Source organism: Myotis nattereri (genome assembly GCF_964212035.1).
Source record: "Myotis nattereri genome assembly, chromosome: 6".
Classification (NCBI taxonomy): domain Eukaryota; kingdom Metazoa; phylum Chordata; class Mammalia; order Chiroptera; family Vespertilionidae; genus Myotis; species Myotis nattereri.
In genome coordinates, this window is record NC_138081.1 from 26,558,815 (window position 1) to 26,585,128 (window position 26,314).

General features: G+C 38.9%; 1 protein-coding gene across 1 annotated transcript in view; it reads right to left on the bottom strand.

The window, feature by feature from the left end:
* DST (dystonin) overlaps positions 1-26,314 on the bottom strand; it is a gene marked incomplete at its 5' end in the record, with an annotated part of 425,995 nt that overhangs the window by 86,540 nt on the left and 313,141 nt on the right. Inside the window, 11 exons of the mRNA XM_081094138.1 lie at positions 6,495-7,966; positions 9,425-9,920; positions 11,307-11,506; positions 14,854-14,983; positions 16,043-16,284; positions 16,869-16,931; positions 19,429-19,555; positions 20,462-20,618; positions 22,189-22,355; positions 23,319-23,636; positions 24,221-24,429. Of these exons, the coding sequence (XP_080950264.1) occupies positions 6,495-7,966; positions 9,425-9,920; positions 11,307-11,506; positions 14,854-14,983; positions 16,043-16,284; positions 16,869-16,931; positions 19,429-19,555; positions 20,462-20,618; positions 22,189-22,355; positions 23,319-23,636; positions 24,221-24,429 (3,581 nt within the window). The remainder of the gene's footprint in view (positions 1-6,494; positions 7,967-9,424; positions 9,921-11,306; positions 11,507-14,853; positions 14,984-16,042; positions 16,285-16,868; positions 16,932-19,428; positions 19,556-20,461; positions 20,619-22,188; positions 22,356-23,318; positions 23,637-24,220; positions 24,430-26,314) is intronic.

Here is a 26,314-nt window from a genome sequence, read left to right on the forward strand (position 1 = left end):
CTACTAAGACTATGTCTTCCCCCATCTTCAGATGATGGTGGATAAAAAATATTCTCTAATACAAAATAATTCTATATGTAAACATTATTAAAATATATGCACATATGCATATATAACTTCTAAAAGTTGATTTTTTAAAAGCCATCCAGCAAATAAAACCAATATACATGTTAATGATCCCATTTAATTTCCTTCAGATTAACAAAAACAGAATCTGAAAACACTTTTCATATTAAAACACTGAAAAAAGAAATAAGTAATCTTGAAATTAAGACAAAGATATGTATGGAACAGGATGTGAGCGCAGACATTTTCTCTAGTATCCTGGTTCCTGCACATCTCCAAAAGCTTTTTACTTCATTTACAATCCCTGCATTTAGCTACCCTGGGCTATTATTTCAAAGAGTGGAGACTTACATAAACATTAAAAAAAAAAAAAAAGAACACCAATCAAATTAACAACAAAGCAAATTCTTCTCTGTCCCTCTCACACACACAGACATAGACACACCTTTAAGCAACTTTCCACATTAGTTAAACACATTTTGTAAGTATCCTTTTTATCTAAGGGAGGCCTGTGATAAGGACAGTAGGTAATGCAGTTGGATGCTTTTTAGTGGATCACTTTCAATTGGTAATACAGGATTCTCCTGTTAACAACAACTAAAAAACAATTTCAGAAAATCCTGTTATAAAACCTCTGGCTGGAACTGCCCTTAGAACACCTGTTTTCATGCCGCAATCTTAAATTAAGTAAAAGAAGTTAAGAGAGGCTATGTAACATAAAGAGGCGCAGCATTAATTAGCAGCAAACACGGAAAGAGCCCACGCTGCCGGGTGCCCTTTGACAACGCTTTCGGAGCAGTATGGTATATTCCTGTGTGATGTAGGAAAGAGGGCACCCATCTGTTATGTCTACGCTGTGCAGGTGACAATATGAGGTATTACTAATACTACAGAGCAGAGTGGCTCCAACTCTTAGTAGCTTCGTGTGGTCTCTGCTTCGGTGGGGCTTCTCTCTTGCCCATCACCTGGGATATTCCTTCTTCCCAGAATCTTATGTGCCACTTTGATGTGGCTGATTAAATAATGTGGCTGATTAAATAATGTGACCTTCCTCTAAAGCCCATGTATCCAGTTACAGTTTCTGTAGGGAACATATTTTCACCTTTAAAAATAACAGAGGGAGGTATCACACGGTTTCCTTGCTAATATACTCTCATTAACAAAAAAAAATCCAGCCAAGTAAGAATATTTTTTCCCCTAACAGAAACCTCTTCTGCAACAGCTCTATTTAATTTCCCCCTGCTCTCAACAAAAATGGAGAGCAATTCATCATGGGCCTCCCTGTATATAACAATATGGCACACTTAAAAACCGCTATGAAAGCATTCTTTGGACAGTTTTATCTTTAAAAATATGGTGATATCACAGAGGTTGTTTTAAGATCATTTAATAAGTGTCTTTAGAAGATATTTTCATTTCAGCAAAAGTGTTTACAAACAGTGCTGAAACTACCTGGCTGCTCCACCTCATGACACCTGGCATTTTAGTTCACTCAGAATTCAAGTGACGCTGCCGGGGTTAAACAATGTCTTCACCTGGACCAGAGAAAATTTATTACAGTTTAATCAGGCATGTGTTCTGGTCTTTGTGGTTTCAACTTGGCTTCAAAATTCTCTGCGCTGTGTAATGCTATTTTCATTTTGGGGGGGAAAAAATCTTCAGCTCAGACATTCTTGTACCAGCGATGTGTTTTTATGTGGGGACAAAATGAAGTGCCGTTGGGGCAGAAATAAATAGTAAGCAGGTTCTGAGTTAAGACGTTTTACCATCACCTAGACAGAAGTGGGGAGGGCTGGCCAAAACCGGTTTGGCTCAGTGGATAGAGCATCGGCCTGGGGACTGGAAGGTCCCAGGTTCGATTCCGGTCAAGGGCATGTACCTGGGTTGCGGGCACATTCCCAGTAGGAGATGTGCAGGAGGCAGCTGATCGATGTTTCTAACTCTCTATCTCTCTCCCTTCCTCTCTGTAAAAAAATCAATAAAATATGTTTAAAAAAAAAAAAGAAGTGGGGAGGGGTGTATATTTAGCTAGAATGTGACAGTACATGTGTGGTAAAACATCCAGTTTCTTTGATCTTCACTGAAATTAAATCAAGTCAATATGGTGATAATGATTACTTCATGATAATGAGAAAGCCTGATTGGCTGTTGATGACATCATAAGAATTGCCAGGGCATGCTCCTTGTATATAGTTGGTTACATATGTCTTTGATAAATAAAAATGTGGAAACATTAATATTGCTTAATAATGTAGTTTCGATTTGAAGATAGGCTTGACCTAGGAGTCTTCAACAGGAGGTAGGGATGGGGGAACACCAAAGGGTTTTTACACTTTCTGCCTTAGAATTTATGAAAGTGTGCTAGAATCTGATGTAATAAGAGCAAAGTGTAAATAGGCAGATGGTACTCTGAGTTATCAACAGTAGTGGAAAACACCTCGCACTTCACACATTTTTGTCCAATGACTAATACTCAGAAGTAGAAAACGTATGGTAAGCAGAACTTACACAATCAAAGTAACTATTGAAGCTAACCTGAAGCTAACTCAAAAACTTGAGGCTAACTCAAAAGGTAGCACCAGTCTATTTTTGACACTTGGAGCAGTTTTACCGACAGTGAGTTAGGACATGTGGTTCAGAATAGCATTTATTTTTAATCATTATGTCTGGGTTGGTATCTTAAACATGAACAATGTTGTCCTTTCAAGGATATGAACTTATTTCTTAGGTGAAGTTTGGGGGAGATAATGGTAGCTGAGAGAGTCTGTCCTACCTACTTTAAGTAACCCATTAAGTTCCTAGTGAATAAAAAGCACTCCATCCTGAGTAACTGGGTAATAGCTATTATTAAGTTTCAGTCCAACTCTAAAGGTAGTTTGCTTTATATTGTTAAAAATTGTTATAAGATTTTATCTGTGACATTAGATTAAGCTAAATCTACCAAAAAGAGTAATGGCAAACAGGATTATATTTTAAAGTCTAAAGGAAAAATAGACTTAAAAAAACCAGGACCTTCAGTGCTTTTCTGTTTTATTTTTAGAAATTAGAATAACTAGTAGTTTGCTATTTTTAAGCAAACTATTGGTTTTTCACTCAATACAAATCACTCCACTAATGTCTATGCCCAACATTAACTAAATTAAGATCTGAATTGTAAACTAATTTATCACTTAAGATATAATCACCAAGACAATGGAAGGTCTGATTTCTCCTGGGGTGGTACTCACCACCATCACCATCACAGCATCTACCTATCAGTTTCTACGACAAGTTCATACATATTTATCTCGTTTTCTCATAGCGGCCTGTTATAAAACACGTTCCTTCAGTGGATGTTTCTGGTGCTTTGGATTAAAGTGAACAGTGGCTGGTTACTCAGGCCACTGAATTAGGTTACAGCAAAGATGATCTGAACATTTCCCAGAAAAAATATCAGATGTGCAATGTGATAAACATCCAGGCTCTCACGCTCACTACGGTGTGACCTTGGGCCAGTCACAGGACCTCTCTGGGTCTCAGCTTCCTTAGAATAAAATGGGGATAACAACAGCACCCACCTCTCCTGTTAACAGGATTAAAGAGAGAGTTTAGAAAAAGGCTTGACACATAAGTGTTAACTGTTGTCAATGCTACTTTTCTAGAGTGCGCGCGCGTGCGCGCGCGCGCACACACACACACACACACACACACACACACAAATAAACAGAATTGGTGAATGTATAGATTACCACGTTATTTACCATAATAATACTCTTTTTTTCATTAGTTTGTTTTGTTAATCCTCACCCAAGAATATTTTTTCCACTGATTTTTTTTTTTTTTAAGAGAGAGTGGAAGGGAGGGAGGGGGAGAGAAAGATTTAAAAAAAAAAAAAGATGTGAAAGAGACACATCAACTGGTTGCCTCCTGCATATGCCCCCAATGGGGGCCGGGGATCAAACCTGCAACCCAGGTACATGCCCTTGACTGAGAATCAAACCCACGACCTTTTAGTGCACAGGCCAAAGCTCTACCACTGAGGCACACTGGCCAGGGCACTGGACTATATTAAATGCAGATGATCTATCCACTTGGAAACTTTTAGTTGAATCACTGGGTCTCAAGACACTGGTGGTATATCATTATATTCTTTATTACTGAATGTCATTAAAACCAATCAACTCCCTGCAAAGATACCAGAGAACAGACTGACATAGCACCCTCAGTGGTTTATTTTTCTTCACAATCGAAAACAACAATCTCTGCAACCACTGATGGTAATAATGCTAAATTTAGTACTTTTTCCATTTGCAAAACACATTCAGTGCAATGGTGAGAGGACTCCTATTTCTTGCTTTTCCTTACTTTCAAAAGAATTCTCTCCATGGAGAGCCACATTTCCCACCGTCCTCAGGCAGCAGTTCCATTATTTTTGCCCATTTTCTTACAGACAGTTGAAGTAGTGGAGAGAAATTAAGAAACTCATTTGTTTGTCTTTCAATACAAATTTGCAGAAAATCTAGAGAAATGAAAATGTTTCACAAAGGCACGCTTAGTAAATTTCCTGAGTAAAAAGACAACTTGGTTACTGTCATTTATGCTTTCAAGTTTTGTCCGAGTTCTACAGAAAAGCCTGATGTTCTCTCTGAGGAAGACTCACCCCTCCTCAAGCTCTCCCCCAGGCTCAGAGGCAGCAACTGCCACAAAGCTTGGCTTTTCTCATACAGAATCCTCTCATATGAAGTCTCTATGTTATAAATCAGAAATATGGAAGTTTGATGGGGTAATGAAGAAACTAAAGTCAACAGTAGATAATTTCGTTTACTTTTAAGAATCAAGATCTAGCCCTAACTGGTTTGGCTCAGTGGATAGAGTGTCGGCCTGCGGACTGAAGGGTCCCAGGTTCGATTCTGGTCAAGGGCATGTACCTTGGTTGCGGGCACATCCCCTGTAGGGGGTGTGCAGGAGGCAGGTGATCGATGTTTCTTTCTCATCAATGTTTCTAACTCTCTATCCCTCTCCCTTCCTCTCTGTAAAAAATCAATAAAATATATTTTTTAAAAAAGAATCAAAGTCTAAATACAGAATCACAGATGTTTAAGCCCTGAAGGTACTGGGCTTCTAAGGGATTTTATAAACAGCAAATAACCATAATAGTGAGGAAGAGGAGGAGGAGAAGGTGGAGGAGGTAGAGGATATGGAGGAGGAGGAGGAGGAGGAGAAGGAGGAAGTGGAGGAGGAGCCAGAGGAGGAGGAGAAGGAATGAAGGAGAGAAGGAGAGGAGAAGGAAGGAGAAGAAAGCGGGAGGAGGAAGAAGAGGAAGAGGAGAAAACGAAGTTATTTTAAAGTTTTCAAAATTCAGTCACCTTGATACTGTTATTAAGGATGAGCAAGGGAAACACCATGTCAAATATAACAGCACAGAATTTGGAAGTCCACTTCATTTACATTAATTTCTCATGGGAAACAATTTGGGTTTTGCAAATTGTTTTTATTTGGTCTTATTTTATCCTTTATGTGCTAATGGTGGGGTTTATCCCCACACTGGTTTCTACTGGAAAGTAAGACATGCCTCATCAATAGGACAGGGCCCGTGCCCACACCACAGGTTCACGAGTCCCAGGCAGCAAATGCTTGCTATGTCGGACCTTCTCTGTGCAGGGATGAACATAGCTTTGCCCCTTGTTGAGATGCAACTTCTGTGCTTCCTATCACAAATGAGGCCAACTCTAGTGACACGGCACCCGGCCGACCATATTTACCTAACGTTCCATTCATCAAGCATCACTGAGTGCTATCAAGTGGCAGACGTTCCTCGGCCCTGAGGAGCCTATTGTCCAATCAAAGAATGATTTACTCGTAACTGTCTGGGGCATGTGCCCAAGATCTTTGTTTTATAAAACCAGGATTACAACATGGAACCCCACTCTTTAAAAACATGAACTCTTGGAAGAAAAAAAGTTTACAAAATGAAATTCAATTAAGGAAGGATAAGAAGACCATAAAAAAGGAAAGGGCAGGAAAAGCCTATAATTCACCATTAAAGAAAATGCTGGGAGACAAACACGAAGAGAACAAGCTTTCATGTACGGGAGTGGCCTCGGCAGCAGAGTTCAAAACACAGTGTGGGCCCTCCAGATGTCAGCCGCGAATGAGATCATTAACAGACTCCATGATGTCAGTTTCAGGCTTCATGAAAAGTGCTGGGACGCTCCACGCACTCTTTTGACCTCTTTGTATCATCTCAGGACCTATGAGGGCTCAAACCCCCAGGAAGCTTTTGGAACACACCCTGCCCCCATGTGCCTGGATATTACCCCATTAATGCTCATTCAAGCTCAAACACTGCGTGACAGTCACATGAGAAGGTTCTACAAAAGAGACCATCTCCTTTCAATGAGAAATCTATAATAATAAAAAGTGCTCAGCAAAAATGAAGAATTCCCTACCTTGAACACATTAAGCTGCTGGTTGATGGTCTCTGTTTCCATTGCAACGGGGCCTTGCGACTCCTCCAGTTCTTCGGCCTTCTGAAGCAGAGTAGAAAATTCCTTCAGTTTGCTGTAGAAATCGCCGAGACGCTCAATTGTCCCGTCCACCTGCTCCTCTCTGGCTTGTGCTCGGTCCAGCAACTTGTTGCACTGTTTGCTGAGAGCCTCCAAGTCCCTTTTGATTCCCACAAGATCAGGAGAGGTTTCTTCCGTGGCCAGCATCAGCTTGCAGGTTTTGTTGGCATTGTCGTTGCTAGCTATGAGGGCTTCTAGTTTCTTCCGGAAGGCCGTAATGGCCTCCTTCTGCTTTTGTAATGTCTCTACATCTCTCCCCACTGGGGCCATGCTATCCAGTTCATCATCAAACTCTGCAAACTGAGAAAACATTTCCCGGATGGTATTCTGGAAATGTCCAATACCCTGAAGCTTGGTTTCTAAGAATGAACACTTCTCATCAACCTGCTGACTTAGGACATTATGCTCTTGAGCTAAGGTTTCTGCTTGTAATAAAACATCAGAGGCTCCCTTTGAGTCTGAGGCTTCCGCCACCAGGTCCTGTGCAAGGCCTTTGGCCAAATCTACCTGTTGCTTCAAGGTCTGAAGTGATTTCTGCTGAGTCTGCAACATGGTCAGGTATTTGCTACTGTAAGCCTGGGGTCCTAGAGACTCATGGGCCTCTAGCTGTTCCTTTGCACACTGAAGCTGCCTTTTAGCTTCTTTGGACACTTCTTGAAATTCTTTAAACTTCTGGGCCATGTTCTCCAGAGAGAATTTCTTAGTGTGAAGTTGTTCAGTGACCATGTCTACCTTCTGGTTCAGTGATTTATTCTCTTCTGTAACCACCTCTTTATCGGTCTCACAGACACTGAGCAAGCTGTTAGCTGCGTAGTTCAGCAATTCCACCATCCCGAAGTGCTGGTCCATGTCCTTCTGCAGAGACTTTAACTTGGCCATAGAATTCTCTGTTTCAGCAGGATCCAGGTAAAATTTTATCTCCTCCAGGCTATTTTGACATTTATCTATCCATGGCCAGAGAGTCTCCACGTGTTCTTTATACTTGAGGGCTTTCCCCAAGCAATCTTTTACCTTGTCTTCTCTTTCTTTCACCTGCTTTTTAAATCCATCCCAATTGGTTTTAATTGTGTTAAGTTGTAACTGTAAGGCTGCCTTCTCAGACCCTTGTGTTTCTAATAACAGATTTTCACCTTCTGCAATGGTTTTTTCATAAATACTAGACTGAGTAGTCAATGTTTTATTAAAGTCTTGCTGATCTTTCATTAAGGACTCCAAGACATCGAGTTTTGCTGATATTGGGTGAGACTTGTGTAGTTCTGCCTTCTTTGTATCCAGCCAAGCCTGAAAATCTCTAGACATCTGCTGAAACTGATGAGAGCTGGCACAGGCCAACTGAAGGTGCTGGACATGATTCTCTAAAAATGAAATTACAGGCATGTTTATTTTACATCAAAATGCTGATTTAATCTATGAAAAGCCAAAAGGAAAATCACCAAATAAGTGTACAGGACTGTCTAAAAGCAAGAGTTTTCTCAGCACTGACTATGCGAGCTACAAGTTATTGACAAAGGGGGTAACGGGAGCAAGAGGTAGGGGCAGCAACAACAACAATAAAAAAGACAATCAAGGTGAGGAGGAGGGAGGTGATGGGAATCGGGAAAACTGCGTAAAGGTGCAGGGTGGCAGAGGACAAGCAGAGGACAGTCACACGCTGTCTGCTCTGCCAGGTCGTCTCCATTCCAGTAAGTGGAAGTGACAACTGTTCACAGTTCTCAGTATGCGAATAAGTAATCCATCTCTTATCAAATGTGACTGCTTCAATTCTATGACTTGTACATTATCATGGAGACAATATAATGAAGCCCACAGGAACAGCGTGGGTTTGGGTCTCACCTCAACCTCTTAGGACCTCTAAGCCTTACTTCCCCAGATGTAAACGGGCAACATTCGTAAAAGCTGTTGTGGCCATTGAGGAACAGTACCTGAAAAGTCCTTGGCTTAATGCCTGCCACATAAAAGTGTCCATAGCAGTAATAATCATAATCTCAATAGCTAATATCAATATGATGTCCAAGTGAATGAGTAAGCCTAACTGATTTGATCAATAAACAAACCCAATCAGTTAAAAAGTATGAACGGAGTCTTTACTAGGTTGCAAGACACCTAGGTCCATGGTTCTCAACCTTGGCTGCACATTAGAATCACCTGGGCCTGAAATCAGGCTTTTAAAAAGATTCCCAGCTGATTCTAATGTGCAGCCAAGGTTGAGAACCACTGGCCTAGTGTCACTTTTCAAGCAGGACAGATATAGCAGTTAAATGTGCTCCTCCTAGGCAGGCCCCTCTAACGTCAGTAACTCACTGCTGCTGCCTGGGACAAACCCTGGTCCACATGTCATGGAATCGGGGCCACAGGAGGTGAGAGGAAAGTAGAGCCACATGCTTCTCTTTCACACATTTCTCTAGAAATGCCAATTTCTGGCAGAGTCAGACAAAATAGCTGCAGATGAGAAAATGAGGCAACGCCTTTTTGATAACGGTATTCATCTGTTTATCTGGTGACATAAGTCTGTCACACAGCAACACAACATTTACGTCTTTTAAAAATCAAAGGGGAATACCTGAAATCGGAATGGGCCTTCGTTAAGTGGATTTTGCCAACTGTCCCTCCACTGTCTGCATGGAACGACCCTCACTGTGTGTGCCATGAACACACCTGCTCTCCACACTCGTGTGAGCGGCCTCCTCTTCACATATGCTCCCGATGGGGACAGATTCTCTCTAGGGTCCCAGATTCCTGGCAATAGCTTGGAAATAGACCACCTAAGATCTCTATTTCCAGGAAATAGATGTGTTAAAAGAAGAGAGACAAACCTGCTCTTTGTTCAATATCCTTGAATGACTTTAAGATGCCTTCTAGCTGCCTACTGAGTTCTGCTTTCAGGTACTCCTCTTTAACCAGGGCTGACAACTCCTCACAGAGGGCCTGGGCCACGTGTATCTGCTTCGCCTCCTGCTCTATTTCCTGCTTCATTTTTTGGGCTGTTTCCAACTGCTGGCTCATAGCATCAGGGTGTGTGCTCACAGCCACACTGCTGCTGAGCTTGTTGTCCAAGTCCCCCAGTTTATCAGAAAGGCTTCTCAGCAGGCTTTGGTACTGTGTGCTTTTGACAATGGCTTGGTCGATCCAGTCACATCTGTCACTCAACTGTCCTGTGAGGCTGTCCCATTTCTGGGTCACAGCTGCTAGCTGCTCTCTCACAATCCCATGGAAAGCAGGGTGTTCACCAGGTCGGCTCAGAATGCCCTGGCCCGCTGCCGTGAGCTGCTCATACTGAGGTTTCCGGGTATCAAATTCTTGCAGCAGAATCTAAGGTAAAGAGGAAATGAGGGTAAATAAACGCACAAATTATTGAATAATTAAATGCAGGAAACACAGCTCTAAGTTTCTAAAGAGACAGAAATGCTACTTACTTATCTAGTTTTCCTTTTTGAGGTTTACCTACTGCTTTCCTACTTCTGATTTTGAGTGCAGTGCAATTACCTTGAAGTAGTCGAAAAAGCTCTGGTGCTTCACAGAGATAACATTTTGCCCAAAATAAGATCCCCCAACGGGGAAAACAAAGTGGATAAATATTCTCAGCAGTCTGGGCAAAAGGAACAAAAATTCACGTACAAATTTTCATACAGAAGGGGAACACTGCTATTGGACAAGTTCCCATCGCACTAACACAGATTTGTTGTTTTCCTACTTGTACTTTTCTCTTTGTAGGATTTTAAAAATTACAGCATTTTACACCAAGGGAGTTAAGACTAGATTAACTCATGGTGCATTGATTTACAAAGGTTTCTTTGAACGTAAGGTTTACGGACAGTCTTTATAATCATGGTTTTAAATCATGTTGCCCAGAATGTGCAAGTTCAACATTGGCTCTCATTATAAAATGGAAGATCCAAACATTTTATTTTTCTTTAGTACAATCTTTTAACTATCTCTGAGAGACTATCAGGATTGGGGCGATTATTTCTCCCTAAATGTTTATGTACAGCTTTTGTTTCCATCCTCTTCACATGGAGAATGTACATGGATTTGTATATTCCGAGTCCAGGATCAGCCTGTCTGCTCTAACACCACTCCTCACACATACAGACATCTCACCGCAACCGCAACAGAGCTTCTGCGATTCCAGCTGCCTTAAATTTTACGGATGCTTTTCCCCTTGTGGATGTATTCCCTTATAATTAATCTAGTCTAACTAACCTCCTGAGTTTCAAGCTTCCCTCTCTGCTTCCCTGATTCTTTCTCCTCTTATTCAGTTTCTCCCCACTCCCACCCCACCCCGTCAAGACTGTATTGCATGAGTTTTACAAGTTTCATTATCTACTACCACGCTCAAAATAAACAAAACCTCAAAGGAGTCATTTTTAAACAATAAAAAGCATATACTAGCTTCTCATAAATATGTTATTTATACAATCACATTAATACTTCAAAGACGGCCCTTTGTAACAGAGTCTGCACAAACCATAATCCGAATGAAATGATCAAGGGACTTGACCCACTCCTGGGCTCAGCGTGCTACTCTGGGATGCCTCACAGCTTTGGTCCTCTGGGGTTTATCATTAACCTCAGGACAGTATCTTAGGGGCATCGGAGACATTACAAATACACTCCAAGGGAGTGAAAGTACATACTCTGCAAAGCTACTATATTTGTAATGAAAACATTTGTCTTGTTAAGTCAAGTAATACTCACCTGCACCTGCTGCCTTTGTGTGTTTAGCATATTTGGGTCAATGGACAAGGGCCCAAGAACACTGACCATCAGTTCTTTTTCCACAAGCCACTGTTTTAACTGAGCCTCTCCGGTCTGGAACTGAGTTAGATTATTAGAGGATTCTTCTAGTTTTTGTTGTCTATCAACTGTCAATTGATTGAGTTCTTGCCACTTGGAATCTGAAAGAAAACAGAAAACTGGTGTTTGGTTTTTATACATTTAACATGACTATATCTAGGGAGACTACAGGATGTGACTCAAAATGATATATAATAGCTATCATTCTGTATTTATAACTCTTCTTTACAGAGTTGATTAAAGTCTAAGCTAAGAGAATTGCATTTATTGATACAGATTTTTATGGCCCTGATGGTTGTGTGTCAACTGAAATAAGAGGAAAGTAAAATTGAATCTGATGTTAGAAGATAATGCAGAATATGGAATATTCCTTAAAGCAAACAGGATCCTGAGCTCCCTCATTCCTTCTAGAAGTTCTCTAGAGTCTGTTAATCCAACTGTAACTGACCTGCTAGAACAATGGACATTAATTCTTTTGTTTAATATTAAATTCCAATGATCAGTTCTAGGCAAGTAAGTGACTCCCATTTTTTTTAATTTTTTAATTTTATTTATTGATTGGGCAGGGGAGAGAGAGAGAAAAAGAGAGAGAGAGAGAGGGAGGGAGGGAGAGAGAGAGAGAGAGAGAGAGAGAGAGAGAGAGAGAAGCATCGATTTGCTATCTCACTTATTTGTGCATTCATTGGTTGATTTTTGTATGTGCCCTCAGCGGCAATCAAACCTGCAACCTTGGCGTATCAGGATGACACTCTAACTCAGCTACCTGGCCAGGGCCATGACTCCCAAATTTTTATATCTGTACTCAATCATTCTCTTCTATTCAAGTTGCATGTTAGTAACCAGCTGCTTGAAAATTACACTAAGAAATCTCAATAATGCTTTAAACTCAACATTTAAAAAAAAACAAAACCTCATTTCTTGACTTGGGGTGGTGAACACACAATATAATATACAGATGATGTATCATATAATTGTACATTTGAAACCTATGTAATCTTATTAACCAATGTCACCCCAATACATTTAATAAAAAGTTTTAAAACTCACTATGTTCCTATCAAAATTTGTGGACTTTTCTGACTTTTAGATTTCTTTCAAAGGTTATTCTCTCTGCCATGTCACTGAAATGCAATAATTCAGAATGTTCTTTTATGACTCTCCTATATCCTTTGTCCTAAAACCTCAAACCCATCCTTTACATTTCCAATGCCCTAACTCCATTTTGGTCCTCACCGTGGTTTGCCTAGAGTCTAGGACAGTGATGGCGAACCTATGACACATGTGTCAGAGGTGACATGCGAACTCATTTTTTTGGTTGATTTTTCTTTGTTAAATGGCATTTAAATATATAAAATAAATATCAAAAATATAAGTCTTTGTTTTACTATGGTTGCAAATATCAAAAAATTTCTATATGTGACACAGCACCAGAGGTAGTTAGGGTTTTTCAAAATGCTGGCACACCGAGCTCCAAAGGTTCGCCATCACTGGTCTAGGCCCTAGACCAGTGGTTCTCAAACTTTAGCTTCATTAAAATCAGCTGGAGGGATGATTAACACAGGTTGCTGGGCCCACCCCCAGAATTTCTGATTCTGGAGGTCTGACCTGGGGCCTGAAATTTTGCATTTCTAACCTGTTCCCAGGTGCTGCTGCGGCTGCTGCTCCCAGGAACATACTTTGAGAACTACTGAAACAACCTAGACTACCAGTCTTCTAACTAGTTTCCCTGCCATCAGTGTTTCTCAGCTGCAATCCATTTGGTTCTACAATAATTTCTCTCTAAAATCAAACAAAACAAAACAAAATAAATCACTTTTAAATATATCACTTCCTGTGCTACAATTCTTGAATAACTAACTCCTCACCACAGATGATAAAATCTGAAGACCTCTGCTTGACATTCAGGGCCTCCCACAGACTGACCCTCGTCTACTAATCTCAGAGGGTTTGCACTTCAAGATGAATCCTCTGATCTAGTCCTGATGATCTTAACCAATATCACCAAACTGGCTTCTGCTCACACAGGCCCATACTGGTATGCTCTACGTCTTCTCCATGTATCCCCGCTCTACCCTTCCTTCCCACTCCTCTGGGTTGTGTCCTCTGCTAGGAAGCTGTTCCTGTCCTGCCCCCTCCTGACGGCCTGCTCCTGAAGCCAAGTATTGACCAGCACTGGAACACAACAGTCACTCAATAAACATTCCCTGAGGGATAGAACTGGTTGATTTAATGGATGTTTTTTATCATATACTGAAGGCCTGGTTTTAATAGACCCCTCCCCCACCAAATCCTGTCTAATGGCATCATTCTATATGGCACATGATAGTCACACAGTCTAACAAAATAGTAATGCAATTAAAACAATAAATTGAGAGGAAGAAATATCTAAATCTTATCCGGAAGCTTTTTTTTGAAATACACATTCTTCCCTCCTACCCCTATTGTAAAATGTCTTAATAATATTCCCCCAAGTAGCTCTGCTATCCCAGGTGAGAGCCACTGAATTAGGGACAATTCATTATAATGCAACAGGACTCTCTATAGTTCGATTAAATACACCATTGAACATTAAGGTCCCTTAGGATAATGAACACATACTTATAGATTTCTAAATATATCACAGCATATCTGAGTCTAAGGAGAGACAATCTTTAGCTAAAAAGAATGGACTGATTGAAAGTAAAATAATTATTATCATTAAAGCAAACACACAGCACTTACTATGTGTCAAGTACTATTCATCTGTGCTGTATACACACTAACTCACTGAATTCTGAAAAGCAATTCTATGCAGTAGGGAAAACTGATATCATTGTCTTACACTCATTTTCCATATTATTATAATAATGAACAGAGGTGATAAGATAATTGGGCATGTGAATTTTCTTTACCTAGGAGGAACAGTTTATATAGGGGCAGCACTGATATGGGAAGATAATTCTGGAGGCAAAACCATGAGACTTCTGTGGGGAGCTACTTTCTAATACTGGTTGGGGAAGAGAAGAAGAGCATAAAGTAGGAGCTGGAGGAGTCCCAAAGGGAACCCCATGGCAGAGAAGGGAACCTACCTTTTATGGACAAATAAACTAAAAGGAACATTTAAATTAAAATATGATACAGCGTCAACAACTAGAAGCACCAAAAATCTAGTAAAAAAATAATAATGAAAACATGTTACTCAATGCACAGCATGTTATTAACTACCTTCTTCATAAAAATAAATTTAATCATCGTGTTTAGAAAGAATCCAAAAAAAGACCCACAAGATAAAATAATGCTAAGTTAGCACAATTTAATTTGAAATGACACTTTTATATATGCAAAACTAGACCGTGAAATGGTCAAATAAGTGAGGCTGTTGGATAAATGTTCTCTGATAAAGATTAGGATTAGATAAAAGAAAGACGGAGCTTCTGTTCCTGGAGCCGGTATGAGTAACAGAACATACCTATTTCTGTCAACATCTGTTTCCACTTGGGGGCCTCAGGAGTGTCTGGGTTCTCCTCCAACAGCTCTGTCAACTTGTCTTTCAACTCCTGCACTTTGTTTACATTTTGTTTCAGTTCTGCCTCAAATGACTAAGAAGGAGGGAAAAAATGAAGTAACAGCATTAAAGTATGTCTACCTCAAAAGACAAGAACACAATTATGATAGGGAGCGTTTTCTCTAGCATGACCAAAAGAGGAGAAATTCCACCGTGAAATGCTGAAGTGGGTGAGGACCTGGATTCAACAGTTCCTTTCCTTTCCTGCTCCCACTAGTCTTCATGATCTGATAAAAAGAATCCCAAAGGGAAATGCTATCGCTACAGAGATAATGACTCATCCCCGTTACCTAGGAAGAATTTAATATTTTTCTCAAACAACGCCTTTTGGGGAAAAAGGAAGGTGACATCAGAAAGAATGAAATTAACAAGATAATCATAGGTGGAGGTGACCAAAGGGAGGGAAATGGGAATGGGGAGAGACTATGCTTGGGGGGATGGGTGCACGATGCAGTTTGCAGATGATGTTTTGTTGAAACCTGTATAGTTTTGTGAACCAATGTCACCCCAATAAATTCAATAAAAAATAAATAAAATAAAATCCTTGTCAGATAAATCAAACATCTGGTGACGAAGACTGCAAGATTTCAGAATGTGTTGTGAATAAGCACTTTTCTGGACAACACAACACAGAGTTCAAATATAGGTTAGAGTTTGTAGACATTTTACCATCATTGCCTCACTGTAAAGCCATTTTCCCAATACGGACAGTTGTAGAAAAAAATACTGTCTATGAAAGAACGGGAAAGCATGAGCTCCCCTATTTCATACTAGACAGAACAGATCCCTAATACACTTAGCCCTTTCATAAATCTTTCCCAATAGTTGACGGGTTAAAATCCCAGACTTAAACTGATTTAAAGGTGGCAACGTTGCTTATACCCAACAGTTCACTCATCTTTATAATGTCTGTGTGCAAAAATAAGTAATTGGTGTAATCCATCTCTACAAAAAGGCACATTAAACAAAACTGGCCAATTATTTGCTGAAGTTCATGGAGCAAGAAATTAGAACAGGCCTCCTAAGCACCAGGGCTCAATTTTGAACACCGGTCTGTTCTCTTTCTTGGCTTCAGGAAGCCTCCAGAATATACCTTATTCTGCTCAACTTGAGTCTTCACAGCTTCGGTATCTGTAGGTGTAGGCGCCTGGTGCCATTTTGCTGCAGTTTTGTTCATCTTCTGCAACCACTGCATCATTGCACTTGATTCTTCCTGAGCCTTTTGCAATTTGGTGAGTTTAGTACTCAGTTCGGCTATTTTGTCCTTAAGTAAGAGGCCAAGATCTTCATAACTGTGGCTTATGTCAGTCATGTCTTTTTTAATAGATGTTAATCCTAATAATAAGAAAAATTATTACATCTTTAGGACACATTTTCAGGATGTTCAGAGTAGAGCTCTAGAAAGAAATGTTGGCTTTATATGATATGCCCGTCTACTTTGTTAACATTAAGCCTACTATGATCAAGTCATAGAATTTTAGAAGTAAAAGGTTAGATCATCTTATAATGCTATTTAATGACAAATAATTTAGGGATATTACATAATACAAGTGGAATGAAATAGATATTTTAAATAGAATAAAAAACCAAAACCATGAAATATTACTTATTAATTCTTCAGGCCTCAAACTCAAGGAAGTAGCTTAAATAATGTCAAATGACAAAATAGCACAAATTAACTTAAAAGAAGGAAACATAACCAAATGCCAAACTGAACTACCGGATTACACTAATTTCAGATGAACAAAATTGTATAGGATCATATAAGTATGTTTATAGCGAATGGGACTATTATGTTAATACCATTTTAACTCAAGTTTGAAATGTCAATATAACTACTGTACACCTCTAAAAAGATCTCCTCTCAAAAAAGAAGACCAATTTATTTTAATCAATAAGCACTTAGAGTTACTATTCACCTTTATTTGCCAAAATTTCCTGAGTATCTGTGGCTGTCCCTTCACCATTTAATATTACTCCACCTGCAAAAATATTAACACTGAAGTCACTCGTCATAAATTTCCATAGTATTTCTATACATTAATAATAGATGACATTAAATCAAACCCCTGTATGCAGTGATCATTTAAACATGTTATTACTATTTAAAAATATAAAATACAGGTAACCCCCCCAAAATGTTACACACTTTAACAGCTGATAAATCACTTAATTTTCACTCCATTTCAGGTTTAACTGATTTGAAATAACAGGTGAAGCCAGATTAAACTTTGATCAAAGAAAACATATCTTGAAGTGCTGCTAGACTTTTTTTAGAGGAATACATAAAAGATAAAGTTTATGGTACAAAACCAGCAACAGTCGATGAACTGAGGGTGCATAAATACTGAACAAAATGATTCTTGATGTTTGTGATTCCACTGTTTTGTGTTATCAGCAGTGCCTAGACCTGAAGGTTCATCAATTTGAAAATAGGCATTGACCAAAAAGATTATACATTTCTGTAGATTCTTTTAAATTTTAAAAATTAACTGCATGCTAATAAACACTGACTTTATTATCATTCAAAGTGCATACACATTATTTTGGGACACCCTGTATTGATTCAATTTCAAAACTGAGTATCCAAAATTTAAAGATCAAGTCATATCTTCTATACAAAATTTGTTCTTACAATGTAACATGTTCATCTTAAACATTAGTTTCAGTAAATTTGGAGTATATACATTACTCATTAAGTATACACTTATAATACAATTTTGTGATAAAGTTTCTTTGTTGGTAAAGTTACTTTAGTGACAAATGATAAAGTCTCTGAAGCTCAGAAGTCGCTCAATATGTGTGTTGCACAAAGCATACACGATTGACAGACAAAAAGAACGTCTGCCTCACTTAAGGAACTGAAAATTGTCTAATGCAGGTACTTAGTGTTTGCATGGGTTGAACAGAGGCAGAGTGATGTAAAAAGACATGATAGAAAAGTTAAAAGTAAAAAAAAAAAAAATCCCTATTACTAAACTCACATTATGTCAACACAGAGAGAGAGCACAGTGGCTCTGAGTACTTGGGCTCTGGCTTACAACACACCTAAATTTTAATCCCAGCCCCACTAATTATGAGCTGTGTGACAGGGCAAATTAATCACCACTTCACCACATTGGTGGGGACCATAATACCTATCTTGTGAGACCACTGTAAGAATTAAACACAGTAAACCTATTGCCTACAAAATAGAAATGGCTCGGTGAGCAGTAATTATTATTTCTCTTTAATTATATAAACATGTAGCATGGGTACCTTTTTCATCATCAAAATGTTAAATAAATAATTAGACTTTCTCATTCAAGTATGCATTGGCTACCTATCCAAAACAGGGACATATCCCAAAACTAACCACATGAGAAAGAGTCCAAACAAACAAAAACATTTAAATATCTGAATCTTTACCTAAATTTTGTCCTTTTAAAAAAAAATCACACACAAAGTCATTTCAGATGGAAGTGCCTGTAGGTGCTCAAGATTTATTCCTACAATGTTTAGTAGTTATCAAGAATAGAAAAAAAAATTTTTTTACTATTGCAAATATAAAGTGAACATAAAGAACTAACACAATAGAATTCCTTTTCTTAAAAATAAACTTGACATTTCAGGAAGTCTGATTGAGAGAGAAAGGAGAGATCATCACTCCATATATAATACGAGGGTTCCCTGAAATTGGATTAATAGAGCGGAATAAATGCTTGGTCGAGAGGCCCAGCTGAATTGTCTCTCACAATGGGGACAGCTGGGGGCTGGGCAGGACAGATAAACCACAGAAACTCTCAGAAACTCAAGATATGCGATCTGCCTTCTGTCTATTCTTGGGTTTAAAAAGAAAACTTGATATTGACAACAATATAATTATGTCTTAAATTAAAAACTATTCCCACAACCTAAATTAATTTTAGAAACACTATTCATCCATGAGTCTCCCTTTCTATTGAGGAGAGTGAGTGAAAAAGATTGTGATTTAGATACACTGGTTAAACTATATACTTGTTTTCTTTGGGAATCATGGAAAGAAAAAAAGCAGATGGGAATAGAATGAGAGGTCCACTCTACAGAGAAGAACCTGTTTCCTTCCCTCACGTCTTCTGTCCCAGGAGACCAGGCTCATTTCTTTATCAATTATTTCAAAGAGAATTTTAACATCCCCATTAATTAAGGTTAAAAAAAACCCCACAAATTGAAATGTGATCTTTCCACTTCCCCAATATGCTGTTCCTTATTCTTACAGACTAATTTGGCGACGTTTTAGCTGCAGTTTTTAATAAAGTAAAACAGAGGGATTTGAAATGTGATGAGTACAGATACTTTTCTGTGGCATGTTCATAGATGCCATCTTTCTTGTCACTTTCCCTTCGTATTGCTGAGATTATTTTATGCATTAAAATCTAAAAAGTAACACACACAAATAGAATTAACATGAGTGGGCCCAATTCTTTTGGTTTTTGCTATGGACATCAATGAAGCACATACCTGATTTAACTGCTGCTATTGCCTTTGCAGGAGTAGTCACGGCACTTATTAGGTTACATAGTGAAATCCCACTGTCGTTTACTTTCTGAATCTCTGGTGTTTTCAAACTCCACTTCTCTTGTAATTTCTTGAGGTATAAAAACACATTATTTTTCAGTCTTTGTAATATATTCGAAGTTACACATTATAATCCAAATTTCTTAAACATGACTTAAAACCACAATGATCGTGGGTCCTGATTCATGGGGGAGTGGATGGAGGAAAAAGGCACCATCCCTACTTGCTCCGACAGCCCAGGTGACGGTTAGCGCTGTTAGCAGTGAGAAGGGAAGTGGGGTCCAGCCTGCATTCTGCTCCCAGCCACCGTGGAAGTCAGCTACTCCGCGCTGCCATAGGTTCTAAACTGTCAACTGTAAGCACGGACAACTATTCTAGGCACCAGTCAAGCTACAAGAAGAAATGTACTGGAAACATTTTTTTTTTAAAGGGAATTCAGAATTCCATTTAATAGCAAGTTTTAATCATTGAAATTTCAATGGATTTTTTAAAACACGCACCTCTACAAATCTGGAATATAAAAACTGGCATAACTGGTCACAGGTTTTGATGATCCAAATGGCAAAAAACTTGTACACTTTGCACTAGAGATTCAAACAACTTTTACCTTCAAATACTAGTTATAGTGACATCTCCAAGCTCCAGTAAAACGCTGACTTAAAGAGGGATTCTTTTACTTAACATTAGGAGAAATGGTGTAAAAAATTGCTGAAACTAAGCAAAGACTTGATGGGGAAGGAAACTTAGATACTTTAAGAGTCAGCAACTCACTAATATATCTCTTAAAACACACAAATTAATTCCTCAAAAGGATTGGTTAACCCCATTCCCTGATTTCCAAATATCACCAAAATATGTTGTACGTGCATGAGGCTCTAACTTACGTGATACTAAAGAACAGGAAACCACTATTAATCCTAACCTCTAATTACTGACACAGGCAAATGAGAAATTAGTATTTGATACAATGATTCACCTTAGTTTCTTCCAACGATTTTTCTAAATCCTCTGCACCGAAGGAAGGCTGCACGATGGGAACTCTTTCTGTTGTTTCTTTGATCCAGGACTTTAATGATTTAACAAGGACCTGGAAGGCGTCCATCTGTTCTTGACAAGAAGACACAGCTTCTTTTCTACGTAACAGAAACCATTGAGGAATTTAAGCCACAGAGAGCACATGCTCCAAAGAGCTAATTACCAATAAATAATCATTCTCAGATCAGGCTTAATATCAAGAAAAAAAAAATCTTCCCCCACGTACACTCTAACCATTTGATACAGGAGGAAAGGTTTATAGGTGGGAAGTGAAATCTCTCTGTATTTCTCACAGGCAGGGTCCATAGATAAAGTTAGGAGAAGTAAAGAAATCTGTAACCCATATGTAAAGGCACTCTATAAGGCTACATAAGCTTTAAGGCTATATAAACAGTTTTAACATTATTTAGATTCAATGAGCTTTGATCTGTCCACTTCATATGGTGCTTACTGCCAGGAGGGAAACATTTACACATCACAGCCATGAGGGAAACGTACCGCCACCTAGTGGTTTCTACACCATACTACAGCCACTTTAGTGGGTGGCTAAAAGCAGGTGCCTTAGAACACATAACTGTATTTCAGTCACCAAGAGGTAAGACCTAGTGACTGAAAAGTTTGAAGGGGTGCCTCCCCTATAGAGACTCTGGAAGCTCCACGGTTAACTATATGGATCTTTCCGTACCTCAGCACCTCAGGGGGAGGGCCCTAGCACATGAACAGCTGTGAAGACAGCTCCATTTGGAACATGGACATGTGGGTAACATGTGCACATGTGCAAGTGTGTGGAATATTGGCAGATAAAAGTCCGCTCCAGCTGGACGAATTACTGATGACTACATGGTTTTAAAATTGAATCCATTTGAAAGAAACAACCTAGAGTTTACCTAAGAAAATGAAGACTATTTCTTCTGTGTAATATGTGAATTAAATGTTATATGACAAGATGGAAAATATAGCTCTCTGAGTTCAGACAGCAGTCAACAGTTTTAGGTAGAGAATTATGAAGAAATAACGAATACTTGAAAGAGAAATAATTATTTTCTTTTTTTTGGGGGGGGGGTCTTCTGTATAAATTTTAGCAAGACCAGATGTATGTACTATGTATTCTAAACTAGCATGAGTTCAGAAATATAAAAGTTCAGTCACAAGGCTTAACCCTAGATAGCTTTTTAGCTCAACTTAGGTTCATTCTATTGTTTCTTATCTCATTTGTTCAGAGTCATCTATTAGCTACGACTCCTAAGAAAGTAAACTGTTATTTTAAAAGAAAAAAAAAGCCAGCTTCTGAATTGAGCCCAGAAAGCAATGAGCCATGAGGTATTTTTCAAGGTTATTTCTGACTTTGCAAATAAAAAATGGTATTTGCCAAAGGCTTCAGACACTATAGTGAGTTAAAGTCATTTTCAGTAATACACTACCCCCACATTTTTCTTACATTAATGCTCTCTACTTTTATGTAAGAAGTCTTGAATTTCCCTCCTAAATATTTTAACAAAACTACACTTAATTTTAATTGCAAAAAATATTAATGTAAAAGCACTTATAAAGTTGATGCTTATGTACAAGTTTTCAAAATTGTTTCAGGTTTCTATATAAGCGAATATAAATAACGTATTCTAATTAGTATCATGCAGAATAAAATCCAGTTTCTTAAGTAGTGCTTACTTTTCTTTGATGGTATCCTCCATTTCTTTAAATTTCTTTGACAAATTATTTGTTTTTTCAAACACCAGGGCCTTATCACCTGGTAAGCCATGGTTGGATATCTCCTTTAAGAGACTCTGCAAAACTTCAAGATCTTTTTTGTGTTCTAAGAATTCAGAAGTTGATTCCTACAAAGCATTTAGATAATCAATGTAAGATGTTGCTAAATCTTCAAAAGATATTCCATCAAGAGGTATGTATGGGACCAGAATCTCACATTAGAATAATCCTGCCCCATGGTCAGTACTCTACATATCAATAAACATGCAAGCAGGCTGTGTGAAGAACAACACAGTAAGCTTCGTTTAATTTAAAAAGGCACTCTTTACATCTGTCCCTTTGTGAGTGCTCTACATAACAAGTTTATATTGCCCATCCAGCTTGGCTCAGTGGTTGAGCGTAGACCTATGAACCAGGAGGTCAGGGTTCAATTCCCAGTCAGGGCACATGCCTGGGTTGCAGACTCAATCCCCCTTAGGGGGTGTGCAGGAGGCAATCAATCAATGATTCTCTTTCATCATTGATGTCTCCATCTCTCTCTCCCCCTCCCTTACTCTCTGAAATCAATTTTAAAAACATATTTTTAGCCCTAGCCAGTTTGGCTCACTGGATAGAGCATCAGCCTATCTTTGATTACAAGATCAAAAGAGTTTGGATGTCTGTAAGAAAGACTGAAAGGTTTCAGGTTAGATTCCTTTCGTGGGCATATGCCAGGGTTGCGGGCTCAATCCCCAGTAGGGGGCATGCAGGAGGCAGCTGATCAGTGATTCTCTCTCATCATTGATGTTTCTATCTCTCTCTCCTTCTCTCTCTCCCTTCTTCTCTGAAATCAATAAAAAAATATATTTTAAAACAAAACAAAACATATTTTTAAAAAAAGAAGCTTATATTGCCTATGATATGTGAAAAGCCCAGCCAGCAAAGGCTTCAAGGAGATGTTGGAGTTTGTGATTTTTAAAGAAGGAAAGCAGAGATCTTTACTAATCCATCAGCAACTGAAATGATGACAGTGAATTATAATTCTGCCAGTAAATGTATGAGCTTGTCTTAAACTATGCTTGATCAGCTCGTGAATACTACGGAAGGCATACCTGCATATACTGAGACAGTTCTGTAACGTCTTTTCCTGGCACATCTGCCTCTGTGAGAGCCTGAGTTTTTGCCTCTAAAAATGTCTGAAGCTTTTCTGAGAGGCTCTCAAACCGTTCTACTTTGGTTTTCAGCTCCTCCATGCTGGCCAGTTTCTCTTTGTGTTTATGACTTGCTTCTGAAAACCGAACAGACAGGTCCTTCATTTTGGCTTGCAGTGAGGATGCGGTGGACGGGTCTGTTGTTTCCATAAATTTCTTCACTTTCTCGTTCATGGCATTTATGCTGCTCTGGCGACTCGTGATGTCCTGTTCCAACATCTGAAATGAATCCAACAGGGCATATGTTTTATAAGGATGTTTACAAATAATGTCCCGGAGTCTCAAAAAATTACTGTTCATAACAACATTAGCTTGAACAAGCTGTGACTAAGGAAGGTCAATGGATAGGACTAACTGACAAGTCTGATCTCTCCCTTGAGGAATCCCATCCCAAATCTCTTCAAGGGAGAGGAGAGAACAGCTGGCTAGTTGCCTGCGCGAGGCAGGAGGTGGCTGCCACTCAGCAACCCCTGGGATCTAATGGAGCCTGGGGATTATCCACGGTCCTAATTTTTAAAAGGCTAGACAACAACAAGATTGATCTGATTAACCTCACGTGCAGCTGGCTGAAGCAATGCTAAGCGGTGAATACTATGCATGAAAAAGGATACAAAAACTCTTCCTATACGCCACAGAAAAATCATTCTATACATCCGCTTTTGGGCAAGCACTACTTTCCACAGGTATAGTCATAAAATGTCTGGTTTTCTATATCCTTGAATTTATATATCCTGGGAGCTTCTCTGTGTGTTTCCTTAATCTAAAGGTGGTATTATTTACTTTCTTTTTCCCTGGTCACTTACGATGTGCTTGGTGATGACATCCTGAAGAGCAGCAGAGTTCAAGGGCACTTGGCCTTGTTCCTTCAGAGAACTCTCCACACCTGCCATCCAGTCCAGCATCTCGTCCAGGCCGTCCTGCACACTCAGCGAGCGGGTCAGGGTTATCTGGAGCTTTTCATTTCGTTCATTCACACACTTGGACAGGTCGTCATATCTCCCCACAATGTCATCTAGTCCCAAGAGATCGGGAAATGTTATCCACAAAGTTACCTTTGCCCTATTCCTTGTCAAAATTGCACTAAGGTGAAATCCTAAAATTTCAATAAAAGTTTCAATGATAAATTCATAATGTGCAATTAGGGCACCATCCAAAACATTAAAAAAGAAAGCAAAGATCACTGTGGAAAATGAAAAACAAATACTTTTTTAAATAGTAAATATGTGTATCATCTGCTTTGGAAAAAACATTGTCGGATACATAGACTTTTGAGTTGCCCCAGAGAGATGAAAGCAGTCGAATCAACAAATCTTTGGAGTAAATACATGTTTTCAATGTGACATGTCAAATTAGTCATGCTTACTGATAACTATATGGGAGGGAAAAGCTGACACTCATACAAAGCTACATTCTCAATGAACAATATACAGTCATAAGGACTTGTCAAGAATTAACCTTTATGTGTAAAAATTCCCTCCCACTCCCTCTTGCTCACATGTATAACTTTTTAAAATTTATCTTTATTTTTGAAAGTATTATGGATGTCCCCTTTTCCCCCCTCATTGACGCCTCTCCACTCCACACCTGCTGTTCCCTGTCATCCTCCTAAGCACAGTACTCAAATGCACAGAAATTAAACGCAAATGTATTGAGAAAACATACAACAATGAAAATCCATTTAAAATAGAGAAGGGTGAGATTATGCTTCTAAACTAAAGTTTAATTCCAGGCACAAGGGAAAAATAAACAAGATTAACAGTTAATCTATCTCAGATAAGGTTAACTTTACTTTCAAGTCTAACAACCTAAGATGCTTAAAAACACACACAAAAACACCTTTCTGGTCTACTTTTTACGTGCATGTAAAGCTCTACATTTTCATGCCTTACATTCTATACAGCAGGCCAGTGAAAAGTTCCAAGGACAATTTTTAATACCTCTCTCTCTCTCTCTCTCTCTCTCTCTCTCTCTCTCTCTCTCTCTCTCTTTCTCTCTCAAACTGCTGTTAGTTGTTAATTTATCACTTATTTCCCCAAGAATTTGAAAAGTATTTTAATTATTTCCGAATGCTTTAGTCTGATATACTATAGAATGCTTCAAAAAGAGAAAATTTGGAACTGAAATATCTCTATAAAAATGAAATCTCTTACATGCTGTGGTTGGTCTGGGGAACATATCCATATAAACAAACAATATTTCTTTTCAATTGTTCTAATGTTATAGCATGAGAACACAGTTTGATGAATTTTAACTGAATTGAGACTTTAAGATGATTTAGAGCAGTGGTTCTCAACCTTGGCTGCACGTTAGAATCACCTGGGAATCTTTTTAAAATCCTGACTTCTGGGCCTCATCCTCCAGCAATTCTGTTTCTTTGTTATGGGGTGAGGCCACAACATTAGTAACAAAGAAACAGAATTTCTGGAGGATGAGGCCCAGAAATCAGGATTTTAAAAAGATTCCCAGGTGATTCTAATGTGCAGCCAAGGTTGAGAACCACTGATTTAGAGAGACAATGGCTCCTGTCACTGAAAGGCAATGAAGCCCCTGAGAATGCTGATGGGGGAGAGGGACAACATTTAATGAGCACGAAGGTGCCACCAGCAGAAAACAAAAGCAGTGGGTTAAGTAGGAGCCTTCATTTGATAGTCACAAGAGCAAATGTTTTGAATCACAGGTCGTGATTGACAGGTGAGCTGCTTCTCCATTGGGCGGCTCTGTGCATCAACAGGGTACCATCAGCTACCTGTTCAACCATGGCAGGTGATTTCTGGAAAAAACAGCTATCGTAATAAAATTAATACAATTTCAGCCTGACTGGTATTTTTGAATTTCTTAGTGATGAAATACTGTCACTGAAGTAAATTCTTGATTTTTAGTAATTAAAAATTATTTTA